Source organism: Podarcis gaigeae, assembly GCF_964106915.1.
Source record: "Podarcis gaigeae genome assembly, chromosome: 1".
Classification (NCBI taxonomy): domain Eukaryota; kingdom Metazoa; phylum Chordata; class Lepidosauria; order Squamata; family Lacertidae; genus Podarcis; species Podarcis gaigeae.
The window spans coordinates 21,888,783-21,909,240 of record NC_139678.1 but is presented as its reverse complement, the minus strand read 5'-3'; the positions used below and the strand labels follow the sequence as shown (position 1 = coordinate 21,909,240).

The following is a 20,458-nucleotide window of genomic DNA, read 5'->3' as shown; positions in this document are numbered from 1 at the left end:
TACATAAAAGACTTTAACTATTAATTTACAGAGCTCTCTGATATGTTTATTTAATCCAACAAATTAAAAAAACAACCCCACCTTTTGTATATTTTAACAGCATTTATCTGCTGGGCTGCAGCTCCGCCTGCAAGCGATCCAGAGCAACGTGAACCATCATAGCCTTAGGATGCTGCAGGGATCGGGCCAGATGAACACCAACTTCACCGTCCTCCGCAAGTGGCTGCAGTGCACCCAGTTTAAGATGGCTCAAGTGGAGATCCAGTCATCTGAAGCAGCCTCTCAGTTTTATCCGTTATGAACCGGGCAGAACCTTCCAGAACCTTCTGCTTAGACTAGCAATAATAGGGCTAAAAGCTATAAGACTAAAGGCCATCCTTAAAAACAGTACTGTAGCTACACTTTTTTTTAGGAAGTTAGTGGTCTGGTCACATCCACTCCTAACCACAAATACGTACTTGCTCTTGTGGGTAGCAGTCCAGTGTCCTCTTCACATTGAGGGTACACCAAATGAGGGAGGCAGTGTGCCTCTGAATGCCAATTACTGGAAACCATAGCGGGTGAGAGTGCTGTGGCACTTGGGTCCTGCTTCCCGACTTCCCATAAACATCCGGTTCGCTGCTGTGAGAACAGGATGTTGGAACAGATGAGCCATCGGCCTGATCCTGCAGGCTCTTCTTATGTTCTTCTGAGGCCTGTGCGTAGCAAGATGTTAAACTGTGTGTGCTTCAAAAATTTTCCTCCTTCCCTACCCCCACCCGACCCTAAGAAATTACTCTTCCCCCTGCTTGTTACTTTTAATATCTTTCAATCCCACCGTTGTTTGTGCTCGCCGATACCAAGGAGTGCTCTGTGCTGCTATTTTAAAACAAGCAGGGTTTTTTAGAAACCTCCTCAGTGCTTTCTTGCTGCTGTCGTCGTCTTGGAACTCAAAACTCAGTAATGCAATAAACCTTGTCACTTTAAGATAGTGACCCTATATAATGAGGATTTTTGCAGGCGTTCTTTCTTTTCTCTTTTCCAAATGGCGGTGGCCACTTCAAAGCATGACTGGTTGCCAGAGAGGCAGGTCCAGAAGTGCCCCTTATAGAGTAACCCTATGCATATCTGCTCAGACGTTAGGCCTATTGAATTCCATGGGACTTAGTCCCAGGTAAGTGTGCCGAGAGCTGCCACTTTACAGAGAAGGTGGAGAAGGGGTTGTTGAGAGAATCGAGTTGCTGGGATTGCACCAAGCAAGGCAAGGGGTGGGTGGGTGGAGGAGCTTTATTCCTCCTCCTCCTGTGGGACATCTGCTCTAGGCTCCGTGTAGGTCTCCTCCTTCATCGGGGAAATGGGAGGATTTGGAATCATGCAGATCCAAGGCTTCCCCCAATCTGCCCCTGCAACACAGCCTTCTTGGGCTTTTCCAGCACCAAAGGAGCAATGGAGGTGGATGTTTGCAATGAGGAGGCCCCTGGAAGCGGACTTCCTCCCGTGGCCACAGACCTCCCTCTCCACTGGTGAGGGTGGGGAAGGCTGCATCATCAAATGACCCCTTAGCCACCCTTCTCTGGGAGCTTCAGGTTGCTCCTTTGGCATCGCAGGAGAGAGAAAACCTTCCACATTAACCGCTTGCCAAGGGAGGGTAGGTGAGAAGGCAGTTGAAAACATTAAGGGTTCTAGAGTCAGTTCTGGAATTTTGCTTTGGGGGATCGGAGAAACCTGAAACCAGTCCTGCTTGTAGAGAGCATTCTTACAAAAGTGCACTTAGAAATTAGGTGGCTAAACAGTTGTCCTTTTCATTTTAAGTAAATTAAAGTGCTTTAACATTGTTTCACCATTGGTACTTCCCTGCAGTCCTCAAGCTACTAAGCATCCCTCTGTATACTAACTTGTATAGTAATCCTGTATCTTATTCCTTCTTAAATACTTGTATACTGTAAGATTTAAAACTAGTCCCATTCCCGCGGTCACTAGGGAGAACACAAACTTCCTAGCTTCCCCTGGGAAAAAGGTTTGGGATTGTAGATTTGCATATAGTACATAGAAATTATAGAGTCACTGCATAGAAAGCAATGTTAAATATTTTTAAAAAGCAAATTTTAGTAGCCTTGAGACAGACTGATCTGCTGAGATGTATAGAGAAGCCCATTGTTGCTTTGCACTGGGCTTTGAATCAGAGCCTAACAACAGAAGAAGACCTTGTAATTAAAATTTAACCTTTTCTGTGTATACATGGCCGAGATATACTGTATTTATTGCTGTAATCTGCTGAACAAAAGAACACAATTTTAAGCTTTATATTAAAATGCTACAAAGTGAACAACTCTTTAATACTACTCTTAATAATATTTGTTATTATTTTCCTTCAAATAAACTCACTAGCGTGTTACATTGGATTTGTCGTCATTTATCTCTGTACGTACCTGCAGCACAGCAGTGGCAAAAACTACTCTCCATTGTGAAGGTTGTGTGGGTTTTGTGCCCTTGCTCGTTTGCAGGTGATTACACAGCAGATTAAATGCAGTTGGGGCATGTGCCAGTTGCTCAGATAGAAAAATATGAAACTACACATTTAGAAAACATTTGAAGCATAGGACCTTATGCTAAGTCAGATCATCGGTCCCTCTAGCTCACTGTTGCTGGCACTGACTAGCAAGAGTTTCCCAGGGTTTCAGGGTGGAGCAATTAGGTGTGTGGGTGCTCTTTCCTAGCGTGGACACCCAGAGCCTGCAGGGGGAGTAGTCCCCATAGGACCTGTTTCTACCTTTCCATCATACCACCCCAGGGATACAAGCAAATCAACAGAGCATTATAAGCCTTTGCATTCCTTCCTCTCTGGGCTTCTATAAGTTGCCCAAGCTCAGGATCTCAAGTAATTTTTCTGTGTCCTCTACTCTGGGTCAATGGGGGGGGGGCATTCTACACACATGAAGAGGAGTTTTGGATTTGATATCCCGCTTTATCACTACCCTAAGGAGTCTCAAAGCGGCTAACATTCTTTCCCTTCCTCCCTCACAACAAACACTCTGTGAGGTGAGTGGGGCTGAGAGACTTCACAGAAGTGTGACTGGCCCAAGGTCACCCAGCAGCTGCATGTGGAGGAGCGGAACCGCGAACCCGGTTCACCAGATTACAAGTCTACTGCTCTTAACCACTACACCACACTGGCGATGCCTGGCTGGTGGACCCTGGGAAGGGAAGATCTCCCAGGGTGGGAGGCTGGGAGAAGAAAGGGAAGCTCCCAGGTGAGAGCTGGGAGAGTCCGCCCACTTCTGTGTGAGACAAAGGTGAAGATCTACCTTCAAGAGAGGACTCTGCATTTTCTCCTCTCTTTGTTTTTATCAAGATTGGTTTCTTTTACTGTATTATGAAAAAGCTTTAATAAAATATTAGTAATTGGTTGGTTGGTTGTAAGCCACTTTGGGTTGTCTTGGGCAAGCTAATGTAACAGAGAGAGGAGGGAGGGAGGGAGGGAGGGAGGGGGGGAGAGAGAGAGAGAGAGAGAGAGAGAGAGAGAGAATCATCTGGAGAGGAAGTGCTGGATAGGGGTACAGTGCTCACACCCTGATATCCCATTCCTTAACATTTCCTATTACATGGCTTGGGTGCCCAAAGAGCAGCAGAGGGCTGAGAGCGTGGGCACCCATGTTTTGAGACCATTTGCCAATTATATGACAATTATTTGCTGTACTCACACTTGGAAGAGCTAACCTCAGACACTGTCCACTAAAATGCCTCCATCTTCTCCAAATTTATACACATTGGCCCTGATCCAAGAATGCTCTTCTACAAGGCATCCGGGAAGGAAATCAACAGGGCTCAATGTGTACTTTCAACCTTTTGATATACATTTAAGCCCCTTACCACTGGGGTGTGATTACTGTTGGATCAGCATGAAATCATGAAAGAAATCGTTGTGTGCATGTCTGGGTTGGGGACATAATCCGAAGGGTGTTATTTAATTGGATAAATACTAGAGACATCTTTATCGGTACCCAACAATACACAATGTGTCAAGTTTGCTACATTGCTAAGTACAGTATTTTGTAAATCAGCATGAAGCCACCAACCAGCAAACCAGAGCAGTTGCCAGATCTGAGTGCCTTCTTTATCCTAAACCTATCAAGGCTTTCTTTACAATGACTGGAGGGTTATGACCATATGCTACATACAAAGACCTGGAACATTTGCCTTTGAAAAAAGAGTTGATTGCAGGGATATTGGAGGAAATTCTGGACTGCAAGTCCTGAAGTCCTTTCTAGCTCAAGTAGTGCCTGTGGCAATAAAAGTTCGCCTTAGGGAAACCTCATTAAAAATAATAGAATTTTGGGAGTTGGAAGGGACCCAAGGGTCATCTAGTCTAACCCCTGCAATGCAGGAATCTCAGCTAAAGCATTTAAGTCGAAGCCAAAACCAACCATTTAGCAAAAATTGGAAGTGATCTGCCTTGGAAAGTTTCCCTGTCGCAGAAACTTACTTTGTTCATCCAAACGTACAAAAGGGCTCTCATTTGATTTGTCTTAATGAGATTAATATTCAACTTCTTATGTGTAGACTCGATGTGTAGAATCGTCACTCAGCTGACAGTAGGCAGAATGGGGATACTGTAGCTGTTTGCAGCAAATTCCCCTCCCTCCTGTAGCCTCCCATGTCCCCCTAAATCTGTTCTACCCCCCACTAACCCTCAGGAAGAGCTTTGGGGTGCGAGAGCTGCAGGGGAGAGTAAGAACCGCCAAATATTATTTCCCTCCCCATTCTGCTGATGGAAACCTTAGCGATAACAGAGTGGAGGCAACCCTTTGAGTCATCTGACTGTGGGAAATAAAGTCACTACATGCAGCCAGCCAACTAATCCTAGCTAATGACGTGCAAGAGATTTGCTGGATGTAGCTCAAAGCCGCCAGTACTCCATGCAGAATCTCTTTGGCACAAACCTGCCAAAACCAAAAGATCACCTATGATTTTTTTAAAAAAATCAAGATGCACTGTTTTTACCTCTTTGAAAGTTAGTAAAATATTAAAAAGCCATAAGCGTTTTGTTTGCCCAGCTACTGAATTATACATGGAAAGAGTTGACCTAGCCTTCCATTACGTCTATCAAACTGGCGGTCATGGTTGGTTTGCCAGCTTTGAAGGGGAGCTGGTTAAATACAATTTCAGACTGCTGTGTTGCCCAACATTGCCGGTGTAAGGGTATGCCTAGGGATCTTGGTGCTCGAGTCCCTATTTATTTGTTGATTTGTTTGTTCATTTTCTCTTATAAAAATGAATTGCCTTTCCACCTGAAAGGAACCCAAGGTGACTTACAACTCACACAGCAGCTAAAACAATAAAAAATATAAACAACCATCTAAGCAAGAACTTTAAAATGCCCAGGAGAACATAAAATGTTCTCTCTCCAAGTAACAGATGCCCAAGGGCGGCTTAGCTGAATGTTCTGCAGGTTAATTTTTGGAGCTTGAGAGAAGTGATTCCTGGGGTGTATGAAAGCCCTATTAATGCTACCTCTTTGTGGCTGTACAACAACACACACAGAGACAGTCTGTTTCTTGAGAGGCACTCTCTCTCTCTCTCTCTCCCCCCCCCCCCGGGTTTCAGTGCTCAGCAAGTACCGGTAATCTCAGCCAATCAGGGTTCACAGGCTCGACTACTTGCTATCATTGTCTATCACATCGTTCCAATGTTGTGCATTCCCCCCAGGCTTTGCAAATTATCACACCATGTAAAGAAAGAACTCTAACTCTGTCCTGGGCAGGAGTGGTAGCTCAAAACATATGAAAAGCACCAGGTTGGGGAAGTATGCCCTAAACATTTGCACCCTAAATATAGGCCCTCCAAGTGTCTCTATTAGAAGCCGTCCCGGTTTCTGATTTGATCTCGGAATGTCCCACTTTTCCTTAGGATGTCCCTATTTTCATTGGAGAAATGTTGGCAGGTATGGGGTTATCCCTTTTGAATTCTGGTGCTGGAGGAGACTCTCGAGAGTCCCGTGGACTGCAAAAAGATCAAACCTATCCATTCTGAAGGAAATCAGCTCTGAGTGCTCACTGGAAGGACAGATCCTGAAGCTGAGGCTCCAATACTTTGGCCACCTCATGAGAAGGGAAGACTCCCTGGAAAAGACCCTGATGTTGGGAAAGATGGAGGGCACAAGGAGAAGGGGACGACAGAGGACGAGATGGTTGGACAGTGTTCTCGAAGCTACCAGCATGAGTTTGACCAAACTGTGGGAGGCAGTGGAAGACAGAAGTGCCTGGCGTGCTCTGGTCCATGGGGTCACGAAGAGTCGGACACGACTAAACGACTAAACAACATCAAATGGGGTTATCCCACTCCTGAGCCATCTGAAGGCAATCCTGTATAGGGAAGGTTTTTTAAAAAATGTTTAACGTTTTATTGTATTTTTACATATGTTGGAAGCTGCCCAGAGTGGCTGGGGCAACCCAGTAAGTGTTGAGAATTCTATTCCTCCCGTCCTGCAGATGTGTGGGATTGTTACATGTCCCATGTCTGTTTACATTCCAGCAATGTGAGTGGATAGATACGCTGTTTCCGCTCTGTATCGCTATTGCTTTTGCAGTTCTCTTTCTGAGAAAGAAAGACAGAGGGAGAAGCCATGTTTTCTTTGTTTTGTTACTGTCAGGGGTTCAGAAAGAGAGACACAGGAGGGGGAGCAAATGGAGAGTGAGGAGGAGGAGTACGAGGGGGGCGCAGGCAGTGACAGTGGCCAGAGTTATTCCACAAGCCTCTCTAGCGAATCGGAGGACTCACAGAAGGGAGCGCCGGTGGCCAGAGCAAGGGAGATTCCAAGGGAGAAACCTCAAGAGGGAGGGGCCAGCGGGGAGTCCCTGAGCAGCAGCTGGAGATCAGGACCAGCGTCTCCACCAGAGCGCAGTGGGGAGGGGGAGTCCCAGGAGTCGGGACCAGTGTCCTCACCACCAGAGGGAGGAGAGGAGTCAGGTTTGGCAACACCCACATCAGGAAGCGGGGAAACGGTCAGAAGGAAAGTCACCGGCTGGGCGCGCGCGCCAAGTTCAAATGTACAGGAGCGCGGCACAGCGGGGAGCCCGGGAAGGGAGCCAGGTCCTAAAGCCCGCCGGAGGGAGGGGCAAGACTCAGGAGGCTCCGCGTCAGAGGAGTCCAGGAAGGAGGGAACCCCAGAGGGCAGAAGGACCCAACGCAGGAAAGAGCAGCGCAAGAGGTGGAGCCGGGCTAGAATCTTAAACTGGTGTGGGTGGAGCAGTGAGTCAGAGGGGACTTAGCCGGTCTAGCGTTAAGACGTGGGTCTGCGCGCCCAGAGCTTGGAAATGGAAACTAAACTTCAATAAAGACTTTTGTATATAATATCCACTGGGCGTTGGTCCTCTGTGAGCTGGGACCTAGCGGCAGTCCTGACAGTAAGTCCCCTCTCCATTTTCACCAATTTTGCAACCTCGTGGAGTGCGGGAAAGCAGCGAGGGGTGAAGATTGGTGCTTCGCGAGCTCACGAAAAACAGGGAAATGACTACCGAAGAGAAGATAGCGAGTTTGCAAAACGCAGTGACGCAGTTGACTGCAGAAATTGCGGCTTCCAGAAAGAAAGAACAGGAAGCAGCTGCTGCCTGCCAGGATCTGCGAACCAGGTTAGAAGTGCTAAGTACACAGAGGCTACCGGCCACCAGACCAGAAGGGATTGGGCTGGGAAACAGAGGAGGGAGCCTGGTATCTCACTTCAATGGGGACCTGCAGGAGTATCCTAACTTCAGAGCAGATGTAATTTATGCACTGCAGCTGCTTGACAAAGACTTTAAAAATGAGGAAGAGAGAGTGGGATTTATTATTTCGCATTTACGGGGGGAGGCGAAATCGTGGCTGCGCAATCTATGGAGAGACAAGGATCCAGCCCTCCAAAATGCGGCTGCCTTCATTAAAGTGATGGATGCGTGTTTTTTATCTGAGATTGATGTGGATATCGCTAGGAAGGAGATTCACGGACTAAGACAAGGTAGAGCCACTGTGAGGCAATATCATTCACGTTTTTTCGCATTGGTGAATGTGCTAGCCTGGGAGAAAGAATCGCCTGCCGTCAGAGACCTGTTCTGGGAGGGGTTGAGCGGAGCTGTGAAAGACGAGATCGCAAGGGGGGGAAGACCCCAAACCACCAAGGACGTGGTGGAACGGGCACCCTCCATTGGGGTTCGGTTGGAAGGACGCCCTTGGGGCAAGGAAGAAGGGCATTTGGGACGCACGCCAGCGAGAGAACTGCCTCCCTTCCCCAAGAAGGCGGCGTGCGCTCGATCCATGCCTCCGCTGGGAGGGGGAGAGGAGCCGATGGAGATAGGTGGTGCTAAGGCTCACTCCACAGTCGGAGCCCTAACTCCGGGAGCAGTCAAGATGAAGCCTCCTAGAGGAACCAGGAAGTGCTACATCTGCGACAGTGCTCAGCATATGGCAAAAGAGTGTCCCCAGCGGTTTCACAAGCATACTGCAGCTGCAGCGACAGTAACAGACGCAATTCAGCAGAGGGAGTCGCAGCAGGAAAACTCCACTGTCTGGCTGGAGATGGCGTCTCTGGGGACCAGCCAGACAAGTCAGTGAAGCAATCCCCAGGGATCTTACAGCCCACCGACCCCCTCCCACCCAAACCAGTAGTGCAGCTCACCGCATCCCTTCAGCTCCCCAATGGGCTACTTGTGGAAATTCCCATCACCATAGACTCGGGGAGCAATGCAGACTTTATAGACATGCAGTTCATCCAGCAACATGGCATAGCCCTTCTGCCAGCGGCGGTACCTCTGAAAGTCGTCACAGTGGACGGCAGGGAGCTACTGGGAGGGCAAGTGCTACAGCAGACGCCGCCAATGGTGATGCGCATTGGAAACCACCGTGAGGTCATCAGCTTCAACGTCACCCGCCTGTCAGACACGCCCATAGTGTTGGGAATGAGTTGGCTGGATAGGCACAGCCCGGCATTAGCTTGGTACCAGCGGCAACTGACCTTCGGCTCCTCTTACTGCGCAGAACACTGCATCCTGGCGGACTTGGAAGATGAGGGGCACGAGGATGGACCACAGCTGAACTTGGGCATGTTGCAAGCGGTGCCTAACAAATACAAGGAGTTTTTGGAGGTCTTCTGCGAGAAAGAGGCGGATAAGCTGCCTCCCCACAGACCCTACGACTGCAAGATCGACCTCCTGCCCGGGGCGACGCTCCCGACGGGGAAACTGTACTCCATGTCTGAGGATGAATTGCAAGAGCTCAGGGAGTTCATAGATCACAACCTGAAGCGGGGATTCATTCGGGAGTCCAAGGCGGCAGGAGGCAGTCCCGTGTTCTTTGTAAAGAAGAGGGATACGCCCCAGAAGAGGCTGGTCGTTGATTTCCGCGTCTTGAACCTCAAGACCAAGCCCTCAGCCTTCCCTATGCCCAAGATCGATGACCTGCTGGCGACGGTGAGGAAGGGTCGCATCTTTACCAAGTTGGATCTGCGCGGAGCGTACAATCTCATTCGCGTACGGGAAGGCGACGAGTGGAAAACGACCATGTTTACGCCGCTGGGCACTTATGAATACAGAGTTATGCCTTTTGGATTAAAAAATGGTTCCCACTGCTTTCAAGCCTTCATGCATCATGTCTTGGCGGGTCTCCTCTACAAGAAGTGCGTCTGCTTCCTGGACGACATCCTGATCTTCTCGGAATCGCCGGAGGCTCACGAGAGAGATGTTAGGGAAGTTCTGCAGAGGCTGCGGGAGCACAGGCTGTACACCAAGCTGGAGAAGTGCCAGTTCGACAAGACGGAGGTGGATTTCTTGGGCTACAAACTGTCCGACAAGGGACTGGCTATGGACGGTGCCAAGGTACGTGCAGTACTGGACTGGAAGAGCCCACGCAATAGGAAGGAAGTACAGAGGTTTGTCGGTTTTGCCAACTTTTATCGCACGTTCATCAAGGGTTTCGCCATGCAGACAGCGGCCATCACCGACACCCTCAGTTCCAAGAAGAAGAGGTTCATCTGGACGGAGCAGGCGGAGCAGTCCTTTCAGAAGCTCAAGCAGCTCTTCGCTTCCGAGGAGAACCTACTGCACGTAAATCCCAGCAGGCCCATGAGAGTGGAGACGGACGCCTCAGACAGGGCCATGGGAGCCGTTCTGTTGCAGCAAGACCACCAGGGGGACTGGAGGCCGTGCGCTTTCTACTCCAGAAAACTCAGCAAAGCGGAGCAGAACTACACCATCTGGGACAGGGAGTTGCTGGCCATACATGCAGCCTTCAAGGCGTGGCGGCACTTCCTCGTCGGAGCCAAGCACACGGTGCAGGTCCGCACAGACCATAAGAACTTGGAGTACTGGCGCACGGCGAGGTTCCTGAACCAGCGACACATCCGCTGGGCGGAGTTCTTTGCAGATTTCGACTTCAGAATTGAGTACATCCCAGGAAACAGCAACGTCTTGGCGGACGCGCTGTCCAGAAAACCGCAGTATCTGGAGGCAGAGGCACCGGCGGCGGCCAAGCACATTTTCACACCACAGGCGTGGGCATGCGCGTCAGCCACGGTGGACCTGGACGCGGTGCGCCACGCGCTGCAAACGGACTCGTTCGCCCGAGCCAAGATGGAGGAGGTGTGCAGCGGCAAGGCGAGGGGCGACGAATTCCAAGTGCGCGACGGCCTGCTCCTACGCAAGGGAGTCCTCTACGTACCAGGAGACAGCCTCCGCGCGAAGGTCCTGCAACAGCTGCACGACGCGCCCAGCGCGGGGCACTTCGGCAAGGAGAAGACGGTGGACTTAGTAGCCAGAGACTTTTGGTGGCCTAAGATGCGGGGGGATGTCGCGGACTATGTCAATAGGTGCGACACCTGCCAAAGGGCTAAGCCTGTGCACCAGCCGCCGGCGGGCCTGTTGGAACCGCTACAGACACCGTTCGTACCGTGGGAGAGGGTGGCCCTGGACTTTGTCACAGATCTACCCAGCTCGAGGGGCAAGACGGCAGTGCTCGTGGTAGTGGACCTGTTCACCAAGATGGCCCACTTCATTCCGTGCGCGAAGGTGGCCACGGCCGAGCAGACCGCTAAGATGTTTATAGACCACGTGTTCAAGGTGCACGGCCTACCACGGTCTATTTTGTCCGACCGGGGGCGCCAGTTCATCTCCAACTTCTGGCAAAAGCTGATGGGATTCCTGAACGTCAAGGTCAGCCTGGCGTCGGCGAGACACCCGCAAACTAACGGGCAGGCGGAAAGGGTCAACGCCATCATGCAGCAGTACCTGAGATGCTACGCGAACCAGCAGCCATCGACCTGGGTGGACTATCTACCGTTGGCCGAGTTTGCCTACAACAACACGAAGCACGGGTCCACGGGGGTGACACCATTTTTCGCCAACTACGGGAGGCATCCCAGAACCTTCCCGGGTTTGGACACAGTGCGGGAGGGGGAGCCACAGGGAGCAGAGGACGTGGCAGCGGAGTTGCAGGAGATCCACGAGCAGCTCAGGAGGCAGTTAGAGTTGGCAAAACAGGCTTACAAAGTGCAGGCAGATCGACACAGGAGGGTTGGGGAGGACATCCAGGTGGGAGACTGGGTCTGGTTGGCAGCACAAGCAGTTCCAGCCAGATCGTTAGCCAAGAAGAAACTAGGGCACAAGCAGCTAGGGCCTTACCAAGTAGAGGTGCAGATCAACCCAGTGGCCTTCCGGTTGACACTCCCGGAGGGTTCCAGAATGCACCCGGTCTTTCATAGATCAGTGCTCACGCCCTACAGAGAGCCCCACAGGTTTCAAGCACCGGGGAAGGCGCCAGACCCGCTCAGAGAAGCGCCCAAAAAAGGGGGGTCGCCGAAAGGGGAGCCACTTAATGAAGCCACTGATATTTTAGACTCAAGGTGGGGGGAGGACGGGATTGAATAGGTGGGTGCCGGATTACGCAGTGGAAGAGCAGTTGCTCAAGGAAGAATTCCACACACTTTTCCCGCACAAGCCTATGCCGGCGGGCTTTTTCGAGGATTGTTTGTTCACACCCACACTCTCGGCCAGCACTTTCCGGGGTTTCTCATCAGCTGAGGACTCGGCTCCGGGAGGCAGCTCCCCAGAGGGATCGCTTTCAGGTTTTGGCACGGGGGGATCTTATTGGTGGGAGGACCAACCCGAAGTGGGCTGGCGCAGAGACATGCCGAAGGGACCCTGGGAGGTGGACCCCCATCAAGCAACAGGGGGAGGAGGGCTCTTGGGTGATTTGGGGTCGAGCTCAGATTTCGAGCACACCGCGCAGGAGATGGAAGCGGAGGAGGTCGTCGTCGACGAGCCCATGGGGGACTTCCCGGACTTATCTCGATGGTTGCAAGCCTCAGGGGACGAGCTGTATCCTGGACTCACCCCTACAACAATGGAGCACCCGGAACCCGCACCGGAAGAGGGGGAGGGGGGAAGGGGGGGCTTTGAGGGGGGGATGGATGTCAGGGGTTCAGAAGGAGAGACACAGGAGGGGGAGCAAATGGAGAGTGAGGAGGAGGAGTACGAGGGGGACGCAGGCAGTGACAGTGGCCAGAGTTATTCCACAAGCCTCTCTAGCGAATCGGAGGACTCACAGAAGGGAGCGCCGGTGGCCAGAGCAAGGGAGATTCCAAGGGAGAAACCTCAAGAGGGAGGAGCCAGCGGGGAGTCCCTGAGCAGCAGCTGGAGATCAGGACCAGCGTCTCCACCAGAGCGCAGTAGGGAGGGGGAGTCCCAGGAGTCGGGACCAGTGTCCTCACCACCAGAGGGAGGAGAGGAGTCAGGTTTGGCAACACCCACATCAGGAAGCGGGGAAACGGTCAGAAGGAAAGTCACCGGCTGGGCGCGCGCGCCAAGTTCAAATGTACAGGAGCGCGGCACAGCGGGGAGCCCGGGAAGGGAGCCAGGTCCTAAAGCCCGCCGGAGGGAGGGGCAAGACTCAGGAGGCTCCGCGTCAGAGGAGTCCAGGAAGGAGGGAACCCCAGAGGGCAGAAGGACCCAACGCAGGAAAGAGCAGCGCAAGAGGTGGAGCCGGGCTAGAATCTTAAACTGGTGTGGGTGGAGCAGTGAGTCAGAGGGGACTTAGCCGGTCTAGCGTTAAGACGTGGGTCTGCGCGCCCAGAGCTTGGAAATGGAAACTAAACTTCAATAAAGACTTTTGTATATAATATCCACTGGGCGTTGGTCCTCTGTGAGCTGGGACCTAGCGGCAGTCCTGACAGTTACGTTTGATTAAATTTGCAATAAATTAGGCTTAGATGTTACTCCTCAAGGCTGGGCTTCTGTTTGGACTCTGCTAGTCTTGTGCTCATGTCCTTGGATGAAGAAGAAGAGGAAGAGTTTGGATTTGATATCCCGCCTTTCACTCCCTTTAAGGAGTCTCAAAGCGGCTAACATTCTCCTTTCCCTTCCTCCCCCACAACAAGCACTCTGTGAGGTGAGTGGGGCTGAGAGACTTCAGAGAAGTGTGACTGGCCCAAGGTCACCCAGCAGCTGCATGTGGAGGAGCGGAGCTGCGAACCCGGTTCCCCAGATTACAAGGCTACCGCTCTTAACCACTACACCACACTGGCTCTCTGGATATGGGTCACATCAGCGTGATGGGAGACCGGAGGGATGAATCCTGGGAGATGATGTGTTGGGGGGGGGAGGCACTGGCCTCGGCATTATCACCCAACAGTAAGATGTGGGGGGTATAGTTGAATTATCGTTATGGAATGGGACATCCCTATTTTCACCGGAGAAATGTTGGAGGGTATATAAATGTTTAATGGGGACATGGGTGGCGCTGTGGGTTAAACCACAGTGCCTAGGACTTGCCAATCAGAAGGTCGGCGGTTCAAATCCCCACGACGGGGTGAGCTCCCCTTGCTCTGTCCCAGCTCCTGCCAACCTAGCAGTTTGAAAGCACATCAAAGTGCAAGTAGATAAATAGGTACCTCTCCGGCGGGAAGGTAAACAGTGTTTCCATGCACTGCTCTGGTTTCGCCAGAAGTGGCTTAGTCATGCTGGCTACATTACCCAGAAAACCTGTCTGTGGACAAATGTCGGCTCCCTCAGCCAGTAAAGTGAGATGAGGGCTGCAACCCCAGAGTCATTTGTGACTGGACTTAACTGTCAGGGGTCCTTTACCTTTACCTTTATATAAATGTTTGGATAAGCACAACTTCCCTGCAGATATTTATGTTATTGTGCCTTCAGCAGCTCCATGAGATAGAAATCAAAGATGTGTAGCTTTCCCCAATGGGGAGCTGGAGCAACAGGGAAAACTCCACCTGAGCTCTGTCCAGCAAAACAGTGGTGGCCCCATTTGTGGTGTTGTGTTTTTGGAGTGGGCTGCTCTAAGCTCTGGTGTGCTGGCACAGCAAGCCTTGGGCTGCAAATCACTTAATCCAAGCACTTGAGATACCTTTCTAAAGCCTTTCTTGCCAACCCCAGAGAGGAGGCAATCTCCTTGCTGGGCCAACTGAATTTTCTAATGACACTCAGAGACGTTAAGATAATGTCCCTTCGTTCGGCTTAATGAGATTAAAACGGAGAGAGCGAGCAGTATATTTGCTGGACGGTGTGCAAGCCTTTCCAACTTTCACTTATAAAATGAAGCATTTTCTGGATCAGGATGTTACCATTATGTATCCTGGAAGCGTACATATGCTAATTCATTTTCTCCCAATCTTCTCGGGGATGATGCTTATTGGCTTTATGAGTGGGATCTTAATACCTTGTTCACTGAAACAAAATTGGGTTTGCCTAATAATACCCATCTGCAAATTAATTGCATTAACGGAGATATACTTAGCTAAGGTTGCATTTCCCTGTTCTTCATCCAGCTCATCCAAATAGCCCCAACTGGCAATGACTCTGCTCATTCTGCTGGTTTTTATTTGGATATGATCAAGCGCAGAGATACTGGCATGTGGGAGAGCAGACTTGTAACCAGGATCCAGTTATTTATTATTTATTTGTTATTTCATGAGATTTATGAGGTGCCTGACAATACAAATTATCTTGGTGTTGTGCAAATAAAAAGAAAACAAACCCCTAAACAAGAAGACTATGCCACAATAAAAGCACAATAAACTTGAGAGGCAGCCGGCCATAAAAATCCCAAATGCCAAACCAGCACAGTAAAATACAACACAGAACGAAAGTGAGCCATCAGATGCATACATTAAAACCACTAGCCATTCCACAGAGACTTTCAAAACAGCTCTTAAAAAAATTACAAGGAGAGCAGAGGCATATGAACCTGTTGCCAAAAAGGCAACAACTCTGGGTAAGGATTTTCCTAGGAAAGAACATTCCAAACAGATAGGGGGTGGGCAGCAATGAAAATGTCATATTGGGTGGCTTTAAAAGAGAATTAGACAAATTCATGGATGATAAGGCTATCAATGGCTACTAGCCACAATGGCTATGCTCTCACGCCACGGTTGGAGACAGTATGCTTCTGAATTCCAGTTGCTGGAAGCAGCTGCAGGTGAGGAGAAGTTCTTGCACTCAGGTCTTTCTTCTCATAGGCATCTGGTTGGCCACTGTGGGAACAGGATGCTGGAATAGATGGGCCACTGACCTAATCCAGCAAGCCCTTCTTGTCCTTAACTTCCCAAAATATATCGCGCATATAATAAAAATATAAGGGTGTCGTTATGCTGAAGTTTGCTTGTCCAAAGATAGGTGGAGCTACAACCTGCAGCACAACAAAAGGTGGTGAATAGGCAGCCCAGGTGAGCCACAGAGGGACAGCCAGAGCAGAATGCAGCAGCCCTGCAGCTGAACTAGCTTCTCTACCTGTCAGCCCTGGGACCTCAGCCCCAAGTATCCAGGGCCCGGGCTTGACAGCCCCAATACTTAGTGCTGCTTACCACTTTGGTCCTCCCTGACAAGCTTGGGATTCTGGTGCTTCTGCTACTGTGGTTAATTAAGACCGTGATTTTCAGCAGAATATCTTCTTCTGCCCTCGATCCTGTGTTCCTACTGCTGTTGGGCTGACTTTTCACTCCATTTGGCTGCAGTGGGAAAGGGAAGGTCTTAGGAGTGCCCCTTGCTTGAAGAGGGATGAACACTTTCCAATTCTTCCTCCCCGACTGTTCTTTGAAACCGTTCTGCAGAGCTCCTTTCCACCTCTGACATGCGTGAGGGAACTTAGCTGCGCAGAGAGACTTTGAAAGCCCTTTGTCATCCTCCACCTTTCTTCTTTGCACCCCAGATGTCAAGCAGTGGAGGGAATCACAAAAAGCTTTCAAAGCCTCCCCATTCTTCTGCTCCAACATCAGAGGTGCCAAGGAGGATCACAAAGCCCATTGTGAGTGTACCTCCTTCTCCTTTTCATCTCAACACTGAAAGTTTAAACAAGTAGTGCTTGTGAGTACAGTGGTACCTCGGATTAAGAACTTAATTCGTTCTGGAGGTCCGTTCTTAACCTGAAACTCTTCTTAACTTGAGGTACCACTTTAGCTAATGGGGCCTCCCGCTGCCACCACGCCACCGCCGCACGATTTCTGTTCTCATCCTGAAGCAAAGTTCTTAACCCGAGGTACTATTTCTGGGTTACCGGAGTCTGTAACCTGAAGCGTCTCTAACCTGAAGCGTCTGTAACCTGAGGTACCACTGTATTGCAAAGTCCTTTCCTGCATGCCCCTTGCATGCAGGTTGAAAGAGGTTGAAAGCAGGGGGCTGCCTCTATTGCCACCACTACTGTGGGAAGTTGGCCTGCTTGGTCGGAGCCAAAAAAGTTTCCCCACCCCGGTCTATGGGGTTTCACAAAGTCTAGGTATGGCATTTGATAAGGAGTGGGGTGGTGCGTGAGGTTGGCAAGTGGAGACACAGCTCCTAGTAGCAGATAAATAACTCTAAATATATTAAGCTATTTGTATTTATGTTGTAGCTGCTCAGAGTCCCTGCCCCTCTAAGCGACCTGTAGAGCTTCAAACCCCCTTTGTACTTCTCTTTCTCTAGTCTTTTCCCTTTCCTCCTCTGACATTCAGAGGCAGCAGCAAATAACTTCAGCTTCTGATTGCACAGAGGCAACATTACTGCCTCCCCTTTCCTGCCCACCATGAAGTGGACTCCCTTGGCTTTTTTAAGAAACAATGGCAATTTCGGCTACTGCGGGACTGCTTGTTATAGGTAAGAATCAGAGCGTAATCAAGCCTGAAGTACCAAAAAACCCCAACAACAACACACACAACATTAGGTTTTTAATACAATCAACACTTTGTTAGGCAGCAGGGAAGCTTCAAGTCATCTGCTTCTGGAAAGGCAAAATATAGGACAGAACTGCTGAGTCAGTTCCCTCTCTTGCAATGCTTTTCTGTTTTGCACCATTAAATGTTTTGGAAGGAGGGTATAGTAGTTTCTGCCTTTAACGGCAGATTTGAGATGGATGCGCCTGTCAAAACAGAAGCAAAATCCTATATTGTTTTTCTCGTCTCCCCGTTCTAAATGAAATTAAGAAGACTTAAGTTTTTGAAGCATGACCACTGCCTGGCAAATTACTGACGGAAACTCTGTTCACCTTCCCGGAGGTATTTTCCCCTAACCCAAGAATGTTTTCTTGTTGTCTCTTTCATCGATTAGGATTCATGATTTAAACTTGATTTGCAGGTTTATATAAATATAAACAGTACATCAAGCCCATATACTTTGTGCTGGGAATGGAATGACCTTCCAGCATACATAGAAGTAGCCTGAGAGAAGGCTTGCAAGCCTTCTTACAACTATATTCTTTCTAAAAACTTTTCTGGCTATAGGTCAGTTAGATTTTTATTGGGACGTCAGAAGTATTACTGCTCTGATTCCAACATGCTTGGAAGAAGGACCCTGGATTTTGGGACACAAGTTGATGGTTAAAGTATCGCTGCAAATGCATCCTCTGAGAATGCAAGATGACCCTTTTTCAAGGCTTTTGTATACCGTATTTTTCACTCTATAAGACGCACCAGACCACAAGACGCACCTAGTTTTTGGAGGAAAACAAGAAAAAAAAAATTCTGAATCTCAGAAGCCAGAACAGCAAGAGGGATCACTGCATAGTGAAAGCAGCAATCCCTCTTGCTGTTCTGGCTTCTGGGATAGCTGTGCAGCCTGCATTTGCTCCATAAGATGCACACACATTTCCCCTTACTTATAGAGCAAAAAATACGGTAGTCTATTGCTTGCTTGCTTGCTTGCTTGCTTGCTTGCTTGCAAGCAGGTGTAAATTGAGCTGGCTTAAAGTTGCACCAGATCCAAACCCTTTTCAGCAGTGGGGCTGCAGCTGCTGCTGCTACTCTCCCTAAATCTGGCAGAGGGAAAACAAGCCTTTAAAATAAAATTCCATGACAGGTTGCCTGGTTACATGACTGAGCTTAGGATCTGGCCTAAATCCCTCCCTCTCCTGTCCTATCGCTTCCATTTGTTGGCTGAAAGTTCTGTCCCTATGAACCCTGTATATGAACATAAAAATATCCGACTGATTGGGCATTTTTGCCCAGCATCCTGTTCTCACAGTTGCCAACCAAATGTCTGTGGGAAACCCACAAGAACACTCTCCCTTCTTGCAGTTTCCAGCAAATGGTATTCTTTTTTTTTTTTTAGGAGTTTAAAACTGTTTTTAGAAGGTTGCTTTCAACTGTTTCCAGAAGGTTCTTTTTAGACGTTTTAATTATCTGGTTTTTCTACTATTGATGTGCATTCTGCCCTGGACTCCTCTGGAGGATGTTGTGGGACATCAATTTAAGAAAAGAGAGAAATGTGTGTGTTTGTATGTAGTACTGGGGAACCTGAAAAGCCTCTGCAGATGATATGGGAGTCTTCCTAAATAATGTGGGATGGGCTGCACAAAGATGAAGGAGGGAAGAGGAACTCTATTTCCATGAATTTTCTTAAGTCAACTTATTGGAAGATCTGCATCCAATTTTTGGCAGCTCCCCCCTCTCCTACCATTCACCTTTACCCCATACCATCACTGGCTGACCTTGGACCAGTTACTTTCTAGCCTACTTAACAAAGGGATGAGGTACCAGATCAGACTTGCCCTCCCATCCCCATCCCCAAACCTGCAACAGTTAATAAATTTAATAAACAACAACATGAGAACGGGCCTTCTCTGCAGTGGCTCCCCATCTGTAGAATGCTCTCCCTGGGGAAGTTCGCCTGGTGCCTTCATTATACACCTTTAGGCACCAGGCAAAGACATTCCTTTTTAACCAGGCCTTTGGCTGATTTGATTGACAGTCTATGCCCTTTTAAAATGTGTTTTATTTGGGGGGGGGCGTTATCGGGTTGTTGTTTTTATTCTGATTATGTATTTTGTGGTTTTATATTTTTATTTTGTTCTGTGAGCTGCGGGTATAGGATGGTATATAAATTCAATTAATAATGATGATGATGATGATGATGATGGCCAATATAGTTCTAGAAGATGGCATCTTTGCTCTGCTATACCACTAGCTGTGGTTACGAAGTTCATATAGACTCCCAAACATCTTCAACAGTTTGAAATCTCCTTTTGAATCTCGCTTCTGAACATCCTCTGCAATGAGATATGAACACAATCTCTATAACTATTTCATATCTAAGGAGCACGGCTGCTAAAAATAGAATCGCTCCCCGCTTGCTCGCACACAAAGTTTCCCCCACTACTTTGATTTACTAAGTATTTTATTAATCCCTCCAACACGATCAGCATAACTCCTCTCTCATCTTCAGGCTATTCCCCCCCCCTTTGACTTATTGAGATTGCCTGGTATTTAAGTATGCAAAGCCACATTTTCTCACACTGGGATCAAGAGTTAAGATGTGCTAATTTCAATCAGCCTCACATTTGTAACAATTTAGCTCCCTGCAGCAGGTTGATTAGATTCATTGGGAAAGACAGTGGCAGAATGTCCTGTGGCAGAAAAGAATGGGTCTTTCTTAAAAGCCCTCATGTTGAGGGAAGAGATTCTGATCGGAAGGAGCAGCAGTGGGTAAAATGGAAAGTATTTCCTCCCCCCTCAAGGTTAAAATATGGTTGTCAATGGAGCAATTAAATCTCCCAGGACGGATATGTATTTTTTAGTTCCCTGGAGCATCTTTAACTTTGTTGCCCAAATCCGAGAGGCAAACACAATGCAGGATGCTATCTGGCTTGGTAAGGTACTTGAAGAGGATAAGGGATAATTTTAGGAAGTCATTAATTAATTTAGGAAGGTTTTAATGGAAAGCATGCAAAAGCTTCGGAACATAAGCTGACGTTTCAGTCACTAACCATTCAGTGATATGAAAGGATAGAAACTTGGGACTCAGCTACATTAGTAAAAATACAAAAAACAAAGAAGTGTTATAAATGTGTTATAACACTGTGACACCAGATGGCGCTGTAGAGCTTGATCTTTTGGCAATGTGATTTTGCATTATGAGCTTTATAGTGGTACCTCTGGTTATGTACTTAATTCCTTCTGGAGGTCCGTTCTTAACCTGAAACTGTTCTTAACCTGAAGCACCACTTTAGCTAATGGGGCCTCCCGCTGCTGCTGCACCAATTT

At 48.8% G+C, this 20,458-nt stretch overlaps 1 protein-coding gene and 1 long non-coding RNA gene across 10 annotated transcripts in view; one reads left to right on the top strand and one right to left on the bottom strand.

Moving 5' to 3' along the window:
• The window catches only part of UNC79 (unc-79 homolog, NALCN channel complex subunit), a 125,867-nt gene extending 123,493 nt beyond the window's left edge, over positions 1-2,374 (top strand). For all 9 annotated transcript variants that reach the window (XM_083729766.1, XM_083729760.1, XM_083729762.1 and 6 more), the window contains one exon: positions 101-2,374. In XM_083729766.1, the coding sequence (XP_083585892.1) occupies positions 101-301 (201 nt within the window). In that variant the 3' untranslated portion in view covers positions 302-2,374. The remainder of the gene's footprint in view (positions 1-100) is intronic.
• Positions 1-20,458, bottom strand: part of LOC310845116 — a 579,409-nt gene that overhangs the window by 128,178 nt on the left and 430,773 nt on the right. The gene's annotated exons all lie outside the window — the stretch shown is intronic.